General features: G+C 26.7%; 2 protein-coding genes across 3 annotated transcripts in view; one reads left to right on the top strand and one right to left on the bottom strand.

Moving 5' to 3' along the window:
• LOC129984014 (proton-coupled folate transporter-like) overlaps nucleotides 1-13,886 on the bottom strand; it is a 37,646-nt gene that overhangs the window by 17,926 nt on the left and 5,834 nt on the right. Inside the window, exon 2 of one of the 2 annotated variants that reach the window (XM_056093766.1) lies at nucleotides 3,093-3,164. The exons of the other annotated variant lie outside the window; for it this stretch is intronic. The gene's annotated coding sequence lies outside the window, so the exon portion shown is untranslated. The remainder of the gene's footprint in view (nucleotides 1-3,092; nucleotides 3,165-13,886) is intronic. 2 annotated transcript variants of the gene reach the window in all.
• On the top strand, nucleotides 6,236-12,909 carry LOC129984015 (uncharacterized). Its single transcript, XM_056093767.1, has 3 exons — nucleotides 6,236-6,407; nucleotides 9,441-9,691; nucleotides 11,596-12,909. The coding sequence occupies exons 2-3, from the start codon at nucleotides 9,453-9,455 to the stop codon at nucleotides 12,662-12,664; spliced, it is 1,308 nt and encodes a 435-aa protein (XP_055949742.1). The 5' UTR covers nucleotides 6,236-6,407; nucleotides 9,441-9,452; the 3' UTR covers nucleotides 12,665-12,909.

Raw genomic sequence — 13,886 nt, 5'->3', positions numbered from 1 at the left:
TATTTCAAAAAGTATTTATATTTATATTATATTCAATATTTATATTCAAATTTTTAAAACTTATTTTGTTCATATCTGCTGATCATCAAAAAAGGATTTATGTTTGTTTTTTATCAGTGATCTTATCTATCCTAACCTTGCTGAAAGTTATCTTAATTAAAATAAGTGTTAATCAAGATAAAACAAATATAAAGATTAATTTATTTTATTATTATCATTCAAGATATCAAAATTTCTACAAAAAAGTGAGATACTTGTATCAGTAAATCTCGAAATGCGTTTCATATTTTGAAATTATATGTTTTTTAAAAACTGTTGGGCCTAAATGCAGTTTGTTAATCATGTACAATTTTGTAATAGCTTAGAATATTTATTTAAATCTATTGCAAAATATACACTAACTGGTGATGGAATTAGAAAGGAAGTTTCTTCCAAAAGAGAGAGTTAAAGAACAAGATGTTTAGCATCGTTTGACATTGTGTTGACGTCTTGTTTAGGGTTAATTGACGCCATGATGTAATTGACCATGATTTTCTGAAGCAAGACTCATTTGGAATATAGTTATTTGTTATTTGTCAAGTGTTATTTCATTACTTTAGTCTAACTGTACGTGCAATTGTCTTGATAAGTGTTTTGTGTTATTTAGTCACAAATTAAAAGTGCCTAAGGTGAATAGTGCTTTCTTCATGACACATACGAAATACTACGTTCTCAAATAATTAAGAATCGGCCAGCCATACTCCATTCATGAATACATGTTTGTTTTTAACGGAATCCACTACACTCTGTACTGTACAATTTTCCGGTATCCTAGGTTCGACCTGCACTTTTTAATAAAGTGCACACGTTTCAGTTAATGCCATCACTCTTTCTATTTGCCTATGTCGCTCTTAACAGATATTTTTCATAAATCTCACGACCCTCGTTGTTTATTATAATTAATAATTATTTTAAAATATATTAATCTTATTATTTGATCTTAATAATTTTTGGGTATAGCTCAAAATCTATTTTTCCAGCAGATTTTTTTTTTTTTTTTTTTGCAGTTTAGACAACTCTACAAATCACGAAAATTGGAAATTAATTCAATACAGTAATAAGTGTCCAGTGTGAGCCTCTCTAGAAACACGAAGGATATCGAGGAGATACAATTACTCATCCCACACTTGAAAATCTGTAAATATATATAAATGGCGATGGTCGATTATTTTTGGTGCTAAATGTTGTGTTGAATTTAAACTTTCAATTGCTATTTTTAATTTTCAATGAACAAAAAAATTTGTATTTTTTTCATTTAATAGCCCTACAAATTTGAGATATTCATTTATGATCACCCTGTATAAAAAGAATGAAACACGATTATTAAAAAGTAGAAAATAATTTTTTTTAACCCCAAAATATGCATGTTAAACCAAATCTCAAAATATGTAAATAGATATGTATCAAATAAATCACATTTATAATATATTTTATTTTTAATGAATATTTAGAAACTATCTATTTTATAGTATCCATTGCGGCTTAATTTGTAGAAATATTTTCAATAATTCAGACATTTATCATTTCCCTTTGGCCTCACAATTTTTTAAAGAAATTTTTTTCTTTTTTTAATATGGTAATATAAAAGAATGTTTTATGAAATTTCTTTGACTTTAATTTTTAATATGCTTCATAATATTATCCTAAATATTCTAAAATCTTCAAAATAATTTTTCTCTGATTCATATTCAAATAGCGCCTTTTATACGGAATCGAAATTTAATCAAAATTGATAATTTAACTATAATTATTATTATAATTAATTTAATCAAACTTAATCAATTAATTATAATTATGCTCAGAAAATATTAAAATATAATACTGTCTGAATTTGAATTGGGATACTTTAAAAGCGAGTGGAAATACGATAACGTAATTCTATCTTTACAAACATGAAACAAATCAAATTAAATAAAAGTGTATAAAAAGGAAAATAAAAACATTACTATCTGTCACCCCACAGTTCAGACTTCATCTGACATGAGATAACATGTAAATGACATGGAACATCGGATGTGATTATTTGCCACAATAACAATTATCCAGTGATTCTTCACCTTTTAGTATTTGTGAGACAAGTTTATTTTCAAATATGTTTTGAAGAATTTTGCTTCTTTCTGAAGAAATTTAGATGCATAATATCAAAATAATTTTTAACAATATGTAGCATTCATTTGAAGCATCATAACTCAACTTAATGAATACGAATGTAAATTATAAAAATTTCAGTATATTCCACAGTAGTAAAATAGTTTTTAAACTTTTCTTATACTAGTAGTTTCTTACATTAAATAGACACTTTTTATTAAAAAAATGTATAAATGACTTGTCCTAATTGCAGCTAGTTTTTAGTTGGTAATTATGGTTTTTTTTAGTGAAACACTATCCTATCTTATCCTATCTAAACTTATAAGATGTTAAATGTGAATGTAGTGTGTCGGTGGAACATTATCTGAACTTATAAAACGTTAACTGTTACTGGCATTTTCTGTGTAAGTGGATTAATTAAATCCTTATTCTTTTATAAACACTGTGACTCTTGACATCCATTTAGAAATTATCACAACTTTTAAAAATAAATAAAAGAAATTTCTTTCGCCAATTAAAATCTGAAAACATTTTTTTTAGTACATCAATAAAGTTTAGATAGATTAATTAAAATCTTTATTCAATTAGTAATTCTGCGTTTGACATTAGAACACTATATGAACTTAACATAATGAATGAATTCACTGGATTTTATACATATATAAACAAAACTGCTGGTATGCTAGAGGATTCCTTGGAAGTTTGGTGGACTGAAGTAGATCTTTCGATTGTCTGTGGTTTTAATGTTCAGAATTCCAGAAATATCTTACTGTGAATGAGCCAGCTGTCAGTCCTTGGTTTTTCCATTTAATGACATATTACTTTCTATAATATCTTTCTTCTGGATGACATTCAAGTAATCCATCTTTCCCCATTCCCTCGTCTTGGGGAAGTTTGAATCTTGTACATATGTACTTACACAAAGATAGAAAAGTTTCTTATAATTACTAAAAAATGATGTTTACCTTGTTATAAGGGCGATTAGGGTTAAGAAGTAGCAGTAAGTTCCACCTTTTCACATTCAGAAAAAGGAAACTCTGAAAATGTAATACAAATAATTGAGAAATTGAAAAGCTGTATTGTGGTGAATAATAAAATTTTAGTTGTTAATTAGTACTTTTAGAGATTTTGATTGTTTATACTTCTAGGGAAAGGAATCAGTTGAGTATTTTCTAGCTTGTTACAACTACTAGTCAGTTTACTTGGAAAGTTCTTCAAAATACTCGCTTCCAATAAAGGCATGGTCTTTAATTAAATGGTCACCACATCTTGAACTCTCCATCATTCTCTTTTCGACGGTGTATTTCACATCGCATGATTAAACAGAAGCAATTTCTCTACTTCTGTAATAACTTCATGTAACTGAATCTATGGTTCAAATCTAAATGTATAATTAATAATCTAATAAGCAATAACATTTAAAAAAAAAGCATAATTCCTAAAAATTCTCATAATTTAAAGGTGATGAAATGAGTTTTTGAGTCACAAAAGATCATCTTATGATTCATAAAAAAATAGCCTTGCTTGTGTATCTGGAGAATGCTAAATATGATCGCAGATCTAACATTTACATCCTGCTGATAGCATTTAGATGATAATCCATTCAGGTAGCCATGAAAGGTTTCAAAATGTAAAAAATTAAACGTAACAGCAATTTTATTGGTTTAAGTTGTTGGCGTAGTCACCCAAAACAAGCTACTATGTTTAAATTCATTAATATTAATTGATAAAGGAGGGAAAAAGGGATGAAAGTAGAAACATTGGATTTTAACATTTATTAATCAAAAAGAAAAAATTTAAACAGAAAATTTATAGATTTTAAAATGATCCATTAATGAGGAGTCTAAAATTATGTTTCATCAATTATGAACGTTATGAATTTTATTATTTTTTTTTACTGTAAAAGAAAATTTTTTAATTCACTTAAGTGTGTATTACATTGAAGTGAGTAACTGGTAAAAATTTCATATCAAGATTAATTTTTTTTTGAAAAAAATATTCATCTATGTTGAAAAATCAAAGTCGTCAACAATGATAAAAGTATTTTTCTATTTATTAGAATTCACGAACAGAAAAAATCTTATTCTGAAAATGTTAATATGATTCAGGTAGCATTATAATGTTGATTTTTTAAAGTAAAAATAGAGTTATATAATAGAGTTATAAAAATTAAAATTTAACAGAGAGAAAAATATTTATAGTCATTTCTTTTCTACAAAGTTGAATTTTTCGAAAAAAAAGTGCAGGTTTAGGATTAGTAAGAAACAAGGAATAATAGGATCGGTGATTAAAACATTATACCAGTGAAGTCTTAGCAACATGGAAAACATTATAGAAGAACTTCCTTTACATTATAGAAGAACAACGCTTACTTTACTCAGTGTTACTTACTTACTTTATTTACTTTGGTTGCAATTGTATTAAAAAAAGTGATACCCAAACTTTCCCTAGTGCCATTATTCATTCCCTATATGAATTATTTCAAAAGTCATATATTTATTCGATCTGTAGGATATAACGATTACGAATAAGATTGAATATTCATTTTTGGATGTTTTCCTGAAATGTAGGATAATGTTCTCAACTACCCCAGATAATTTTTATTCTGAGATAGTAGTAGTTTTTGATGTAATGAAAATCTATATTTTTATGCATTTAGAATAATATACTATGCACTCTGAATAATTTAGAACTATTTATTTATTATTTAATTAGGAAATGATGAAAAGAGATATTAACTCAAGGAGCATGATAGTATCATATCCCATCATTAATGTTCATTATGTTATGTCAAATTAAAAGCTGACATTTTAAAGCAACTATTATAAGATCTATATACATTTTATATTTTAGGAATGATTCATGCTCATTTGACGTCAAATATAGAAAGAAACAAGGATTTCAATGTCAAGGAAGATAAAAAAAAAGTATGTGATGCAATTCAAAGATGATTTTGATTCTTTTCTATGAGAAATGGAGATTATGGAGCTAAAGGAAGAAATTTAGTTTGTATCAGCCATAGTTGATTTCTCAACAAACATTTTGATTCATTATGTTGAAGATACCAGAATGAAGATCCGTTATGCATAAATATGAAGGAATGGTGGAATTAATATAGTCACCAACTTTTCCAGGTGGCGTAAACATGAGAGAAAAATCTGTTGAGTAAGTGACTGAACGTTCGAGTGAGAGGTCTACTTTTGATGATTTAACTGAACTACTTGCTCTTCTACATTTTAAAGTGCGTTTCTAAGACATTTCTTCCTCCTTTCAAATATATTCTTTTCAAATCTATTCATTACTATGATAAGAAGCCAAAACTGATATTTACAATCAAGTCATACTCTTAGGGCAATTGGGGATAATCTGGAGTAATTATTGTAATAGAGATGGTTAATTATTAAATTAATTTGAAAAAAAAAAGATATTGTGTTAGGAGCCCTCCAGAAAGAGATTATGTACTTGTACTTGTATTATAGATCTTTTTTCATCTCATACGTTCATTTTAAATGGAAGAAGATGACAAAATTTGCAAAATTCTTTCCTAATTACACTAACAGATCCCGGAACAGTTTGGGAAAAAGTGAAAAATACTTTTCTTAATTTGTAATTTTTACAAAATTTAGTTATGAAATTATCATAACATTCGACAAATCCTTGATTCCGGAATTGAACATCTGAGAGCTGCTGTAAATAGAATAAAGAGTGGGAGATATATTAGTCTTTAAAAATAGGTTCTATCAATATTAATTTTCATACAGGAACATTTTATACAAGGGTAAATTATGAAAATTTTCAATGTTTTTTATAAAGTTTAGTTCTAATCAGAGATAAAAAAATAAACTATTATGACCAATATAGGATTTTATAGATAATTTTTTCAGTGGCGATGTTGTACACACGATCATTTATCTATTGATAGTATCTTCCTCTGTGATACAGGCAACCATATTTGTTTGTGGCTAAACAATAAAAATGTTCAAGAACATCCCATTGATAACATTTTGATTGCTTTCGTTAATTATCTCTATGTGTACAGTTCTTATCGGCTCCAATGATGAAATAGCCCGTTTTCCCAAAATGTATAAAAATGAAATAAACAACATCTATCTCATCCACATTGTCAAAATTGTTGTTTATGGAAATATACCTTTAAATGTAAACGTGTTAAAATTCAGAAAAAGTACATTTTTTGTAAATTTTACTATTTGGATTCCGATAAATTAGATGAAAACCTTTAAAAACAGAGCAATTTTTAAGGATTAATGTATAAATAAAAGGTAAGCCAAAAGTTTTCAAAAGTGATTTTTTTTAGGTATTGAATTTCTTTTCCTTTTCATTTCTTTAAATATTGAAAGTAATTCGATCGCAATTGTTTTATAAAACATGTTATTTTTTATACTTTATTTGATTTATTTAATGCCTAATAAATAATATTGTACCACCAGAATCTTTGTTTTACCAATTTAAATTAAAAATTTATCTAGGGTCATTTTATTACGAATGTATAATGAAATAATACATACAAAAGTTAAATAAAAAAATCTTTTATCCAGAATTTTTTAAAAATATGCTCTTATTTGATTTATTTCATATTTCTAAAGATGGAATTTTGTAACCCATCTTTACTTTTAATCTTTGGAATTTTGCACATTTGTGTATTATAGATGGTATTATTATAATATACTATTTAACCTAGTAAGATTTTATAATATTTTCAGAACTTGATTATCAATAAATCAACTACTTTTATATTTTAATTTTAAATGAGTGACATTACATAAAATTGAATACGAAACAAATTAACTCCGAAATGTTTATAAAAGTGGATTCATAAATTAAAGACTTAAAGGAAAACAAAATAATATCTGAAAATGTTTAAAACTAGTACTTTTTCTTACACTCGTAAAATCGTGTTTTTAAAAACAGCTTTCACCCTAGTTATTTCAAAATTATATCGTATTCAGATTTACCGTATAAATATAGTTTATGCGATGTAATATTCATCTTTTTTTAAATTGATATGATAGTCTTCATCTGAAATTTCAGATGAAGACTATCATAAACACTATCATTTTTTCGAGAAAAATATCTGAAATTTCTAAAGAAACAAAAGAAAAATTGGTTGGCAACATTTGTTATTCTCTTAAAAATAAAATGAAATTTGTTTTTGATCTAAGAACCATCATATAAATGAATATAGATGTAACTCTGATGAAGATACAACTCTACCCAAATTTTTAATGCATTTTTTCGTTTACCATAATTTTACTCTATAACATGATTTTGACTTATTAATAATTATTTTGAAAAAAATTGCCATGAAAATTGCGTTAGACCATGCGTTAAAGTTTAGAAAATTATATCATGAGATGTTTTAATAAAAACTTTTATTATTTTTCTATTATATGTTTAAAATAAAATTATCTCAATAAAACGGTTTTAATATTATTCAAGGAAGCAGTTACCATAAGAATTTCAGATGATTGCAAAACAATTTAGTATTAAATCAAATTATCAAATTTCTCGTATTTACTAATTGTAGAAAATTTCATTTTAAATGCTTTTTTTTTTACAGAGATTTGGAAGAAATATTTATAATCATGAGAAATGCAGCCATCCATTTTCATTTAATAATGCTTTATATAATAAGATGTTTCAAATAAGGCTTTGTATGAATAAAATAGGCTATATCCTAAGAAAACGCACATTTCAGCTTTCATAGACATGTAAATAATTGTATGCATTTTATCTGTGAATGTATTTATTCAAAAAACCATGATATTGATACAATTTTATTTTAGATAGGTTACACTTCCAAAAAATCACTTTAAAAGGAAAAATAATCGTGTTATTAAAAATATTAGTGGCGACGACCACCCCTTCCAGTCTTATTTTTCGTTATAATATCAAGGCAATTGCTTTGAATTCTAATGGGAACATTCGTAAGAACAGCTGCTGCAAAAGGACTTTAAATTAGATTTTTCAGTTTCGACTATCATCTGCTACTGTCTTTTTAATGAGTTAATAGATTTTTCTGTATTTTCTATAAATGATGCGATAAATATTAAGATTCTCTTTCATATTATTTACTCTCTATATTTTTTTTCAGAAGTTTGTTTTATAAAAGGCCTCTGAATATCCTTAGGAAATTTCTCTGTTTTAAAATGGTTTTTCAATAAATTAAATATAAAGAAATGACGTTTTACATAAATATTACACTCTCAAAATTTTTCTTTAAAAAATTGAAATAATAAAAATCGTTGCCATAAAAAAAGAAAAATAATGATCAGAAATTAAAAGATTTAATATTTTTTTTCAGTCGCAGAGAGCTATTAAAATATACAATTCGATTGTTTGTGTTGCATTTTGTATTGCACGTGACAACATTTTATTATATGAAGGGATTAAATTAATTCGCAATGCGCAAGCGCAAAATTCACAGCGTTACTTTCCTTTTTCACACAAAGTTTCAATCATCTGCAAATAATTATCCAGTCCCAATGAAAAAATTTAAGGAAAAAAATGGGGATATAATTAAAAACTTTTATTGTTCCGAAATGGTAAAGGAAAGATATTACATATTTCGAATAAAACAAATAAAATTTGGCTTAAAAGTTGCCACAAAATTTCTAAATTACTCTAATAAGTTATTTTTTAAAGTACTTTTTTTTTACAGATGGTGCCCAGCAAATCAATTTGTAATCAGTTTTTAAAAAAGAAATTGCGTAGCCATAATCCAGGGAAGTGATTTTTTTACAATCAAATATGACTGATAAGATTTCGTCAAAAGACAAGTTCCATCTTCGTGTGAAGGACGATGATACTTATCAAATAATAATGAAAATTATCTTTTTTTGGCAATAAAAATATTGATTTCCAACCAATGGGCAATCCTATTGTCTCTATAAATAGTTATTTTCTTTGCTTGTTAAAAATATTGTTTTCTTGGAAAAAGATAATAAACGCAACTCTAACAATAGAAAACAACTACATCAAAATTGTACAGATTAACATAACAATAATTTTTGATAGAAGTTGAGCCTTTTTGACTCTCAATTTTGGAGTTTCGACGCTCAGTTTTGGAGGTTTTATCTTAACGCCTGTTTAGAAGTTAATGGAAAGAAACTTTGGAATGAACCTCATTGCTTTGACTGTAGTCAGATGATGAAAGCAACACCTCAGTCTCCCATCCCCCATTCAAACTTTCTCACCAAACCAACGGACACACAAATGAAAATAAACTTAATTTTGGCTAAATAATGTGAATATAATTTAGTGATTTTAAAATCTTATCATAAATTTCTTTTCAGAAAGAATTCAAAATGTCAAAATTATTAAGAAAAATAGTTCCAGGAAAAAGTTCTAAGAAAAAACTGGAGAAAGAAATATCTCTTATTGTTGAAGATCCAAACAATCCAGATGGTTTTGCGTTGAAAGTACAAAAGAAATTGCTACTGGAGCACAGCGCTTTCTTCAGGGACATTCCGGAGAATGATATCAAGAAAAATCGAAAAATAAAGTTAGAAGATGTGTCTGTCATCGCATTGCAAAAGATAGTGACGTAAGCGTTGATTTCTCTTTGACTGTTCTGAATAATCTGTTAAAATTTACAATAAGAAACAAGTTTTGAAGAAATATTTTTCTTTATTATATTCTACGAATTTTTAAAAATATCGCCTTTAGTTTTAAATTTTAAATAATCGATCAATAAAATAATAAGATAAGTTTAATATTTTTTTGATTATATTGAATTTAACCAGAAGTTTTCCTTCACTAATGCGGTATAAAAGTATCTATTATTTTTCCATTTACGTTTATATTGTGATGTTCAAACCCTATTAGCAAAACTTTACCTTCTTGTTACTATATATCTTAAATCGCGTGCTATAAAGAAGTGAAATACAACCAGATATAGCGAGCATCAATTCATGTTTATCTATTAAAATAAAAACTCGTCTGATATCACGGGATTTTTGCATAATACTTGCCAGCTCATTATAGAGTCGGACAATACTATTTTATTCGAAATTATTGATAAGAACAGCAAAGTTATAATATTTCAATCAAAACAATTAACTAAATATTGTAACTGCCTTAGAATGAAATCTTTTTACATAAATTGATCTTTAAGGCAAGGCCCGACTTAACCTAATTGGGCCCTGGAACAAATACTTCTTTGGGTGTTCTCCTCTGCTTCACTACTTTAGTAATGAAGAACGTTCTTTAAAGAAGCAAACGTAAAATAAACTTTCTATTCGATTTGGGGGTTCCCTATGATGTGGGGGCCAAGAGCAACTGCCCCGTTTGCCCCTGCCTTAGTCAGGCCCTGCTTTAAGGTATATATAAAATGCGTTTATGTTCCTATAGTTTCATAAATTTATAATTATTTATAATTTTTTTATATTTAAATTTCTATTTTTCTTTTGTAAAGTTACTTAATATGAAACCTCATTTAAAAGCTAATTAATTAAATTGTTAATTAATAAATAAATAGTTGTAAATAATAAAATCTGAAATTATAAATTAATAACAGCTGTTTTTAAATTACATTGTTACAATACAGTTAATAAGTTAATAGATTTTATTATTATGAGAGTCTCTTTATATGCAATTAGTCAACTATGTTTTTTATTTCAGGGATATAACTAAGTATAAAGAAAATTTATTCCAGAACTTTACTTGAAATAATAAAATCAATTTTTTTTATTATTGATTTTACTACTAAGAGTAATTTAAAGTAAGAAATTATTAAAAGCAATTTTTTATTATTGATTTTAACATTAAGAGTAATTTAAAGTAAGCAATTTCTAAAAGCAATTTTTTATTATTGATTTTAACATTAAGAGAAATTTAAAGTAAGCAATTACTAAAAGCACTTTTCTATTATTGATTTTAACATTCAGAGTAATTTAAAGTAAGCAATTGCTAAAAAGTTTCTAAAAAATATTCTCCTTGTGTAATTTTCTTTTTGTATATTACCAGTTTTTATTTGTGTTTGTATTACTTGTCACTTCTTCAATTTATTATTCATATTAAGTTCTCAATAAAGAAATCTTCTTGATGACCAAAATACAAAAAATTAAATTATTGATTCTAATATTATGATTAATTTAAAGGAAATAATCAATAAAAAGGCAACTTTTAAATGAACTGTTCTCATATTATTATTTTCTCCTTTGTATATGTCAAGTTTTTATTTTTTTGAAATTTTTTTTATGTTTGTCTTACTTGTCAATCCTGTTGCAGATTTCTTTTTTTGTAAAAAAATCAGCTTAAATCCTTTAAGGTCCTTTAAGATAAAAATAAAATTCCCTTTTGTGATTAGACCATTTTTCCAATTCTGTTATTCATTAAATTTTTTTTTAATTATTTTATTATTTTTATTAAAAAAACAGTTTAATTTTTTTAAAGATTTGAAATAAAAAGCTAATAAATCATAATGACAGTATCGCCATCATTTTTCAGGTATATGCAAAAGGCGAGTGCCCGATTCCAAAGCCACGTGGAGGCGATAGAAACTCTGAAAGCTGCTCAGAAATTTGAGATCGAAGAGCTGTTTAACATCTGCATCAATCACCTTATCACAGCTTTAGAACCCTCCAATGTTTGTGACATTTACGACACAGCATCTACATTGTCTTTGAGCCATCTTGAATACTCCTGTCTTAAGCTTATCGACAAAGATACTGAAAAAGTTTTGCAGACACGTGGTTTCCTAACTCTTAAGAAAGCCAGAGTATTGGAAATCATCAAACGCAGCAGTCTTAATATCGATTCTGAAGTAGCCATTTTTAGGGCTATTTTGGCTTGGGGATTGAACGACAGCCTCAGTAGAGGTTTGGACCCTAACGATTTAGAAATGTTCTTACCCATTGTAAGGCACATGCTTAACCATGTACGATTTGGGAACATGACAGACGCAGAACTCAGAGATCCTGAAGTAGACAAATTCCTCCAACTCTTGTCTTCTTGTGAGCTTTGGAACAAGAATCGATCCGTGAGTTGCGTGTCACAAACAAGTTCAAGTTCTATGGAGCATGATATGAGACAGTATGTCACGCATTATTCTCACGATATGAGTGTTTATGAGTCGAACCAGCATACAGTAAAAGATGGTGAGAGTTTTTGTTTAAATATTGAGATTCTAAAAGGAAGGGTATTTTTGACTCGCTTCAAGCTTGCATTCCGAGCTTTTGCACCAACTAAGAACGCAGCATGTTTGTATGTAGTCCTCTCTGCCACTAACGAAGAGACCAATGATCAGAGATCCACTCGTGGAACTTTTTTGAACACTACTGATGAAGCCTATCTGGAATTCTCCAACCCTCTTCCAGCAAGGGAATCAAACAAAGTGAAGATTGAACTGATAGTTAAAAAGGCTGAAAACATATGTCCTCTCTCAGTCAAGTCGGATATTCAGATTGCAATGCCAGATTCGAAAATGGTCGCTATGAAAATAATTCCTATGGATGTCAAGGTTGATTCTGAAGAAGAGGGGCGTTGCATTTTTGGAGAAATTCAATATTTTCACTAATTGATGAAAGAAAAAAATTTCTATTTTTTGCGGGTAAAATGAGAGACAATGATTGATAATGTTGAAATGTTAAAAGGATTTTTGACTTTTTGAAATGTTAAAAGGATTATCTATGATATAACTTTACTTTGTAAATATATGTATTATTCTTTATTCAAGCAGCAGTATAATCATTAATCATGTAGTAATCATTAATATAAATGATTATAATTTGTACAGTAATATAACCAATTATGTAAATATATTGATTTAATAAAAAGTGTAGCTATTTGAGTTGTGACTGTAATTTTATGTATATCAACATTTCACAAAATCATTACTTCTAATTTTATTATCATTTTCGAAAACATTTAACGATATTATTTTTCTATTTAAAAGCAATTCATACAGTATTTCCAAGAAAAATTTTCGAATACTGCTGCTAGCTTTTCTGTTGCTCTATTTTAAAAAATTAGTTGCATTAAGGATAAATATTTAATAATTTAAAAGATTTATATATTCATATTAAAATTTGTATCATAGTTAATTATTAAATAATTTGCTTTACTTTTAAAATATCTTAGATTCATTTTTTAAAAATAAAATTAAAGATAAGCGAAACTATTTTAAACTTAAAAGGAGATATTATAATTAAAGATTTCAAACATCACTTTAATCACTCTTTTATAAATTAAATAAAAGGAAGTAAATTTAAATAAAGTTCATCTTTGTGTTCATGACTCACTTAATTCAAAAAATTGCGTTGACAAATTTTAATTATTGAAAAACGGATGAAAATTTCTTATTTCGTACAAGTTAGCTCAGTTTAATTTAGTAGGTATTTAATACAATCACATCTTCTTGCAACAAATAATGTCATGTTTAAAGTAAATGACCAAAAGAATTGAAAACAAATGTTTAAAATTATTGAATAATATATTTTGCCTTAGAATAGAATATATTCTTTATATATTCTATTAGAATAAAATATATTCTTATTAGAATATATTTTGCCTTATAATATATTTACAAGCTTGCATAAAGAATGCTATAATTTTAGAAAAATGTAAAGAAGAAATTTATGGGAATTAATCCGAAGAAGATAGTCAAAATGATAGAATTAAATTTGAAAACTTCATAATTTTGATATAAAAATGACTGGCTGCTGGTACAAGCATGATAGATTTTGACAAAAAAAAAAGGATCCAATTTATTTATCAAGTGAAACTATGTATTCGTATTC

This window comes from Argiope bruennichi, chromosome 9, assembly GCF_947563725.1.
Source record: "Argiope bruennichi chromosome 9, qqArgBrue1.1, whole genome shotgun sequence".
NCBI lineage: Eukaryota > Metazoa > Arthropoda > Arachnida > Araneae > Araneidae > Argiope > Argiope bruennichi.
The sequence above is the reverse complement of the archived record's forward strand: the minus strand, read 5'-3'. Positions and strand labels throughout refer to the sequence as shown.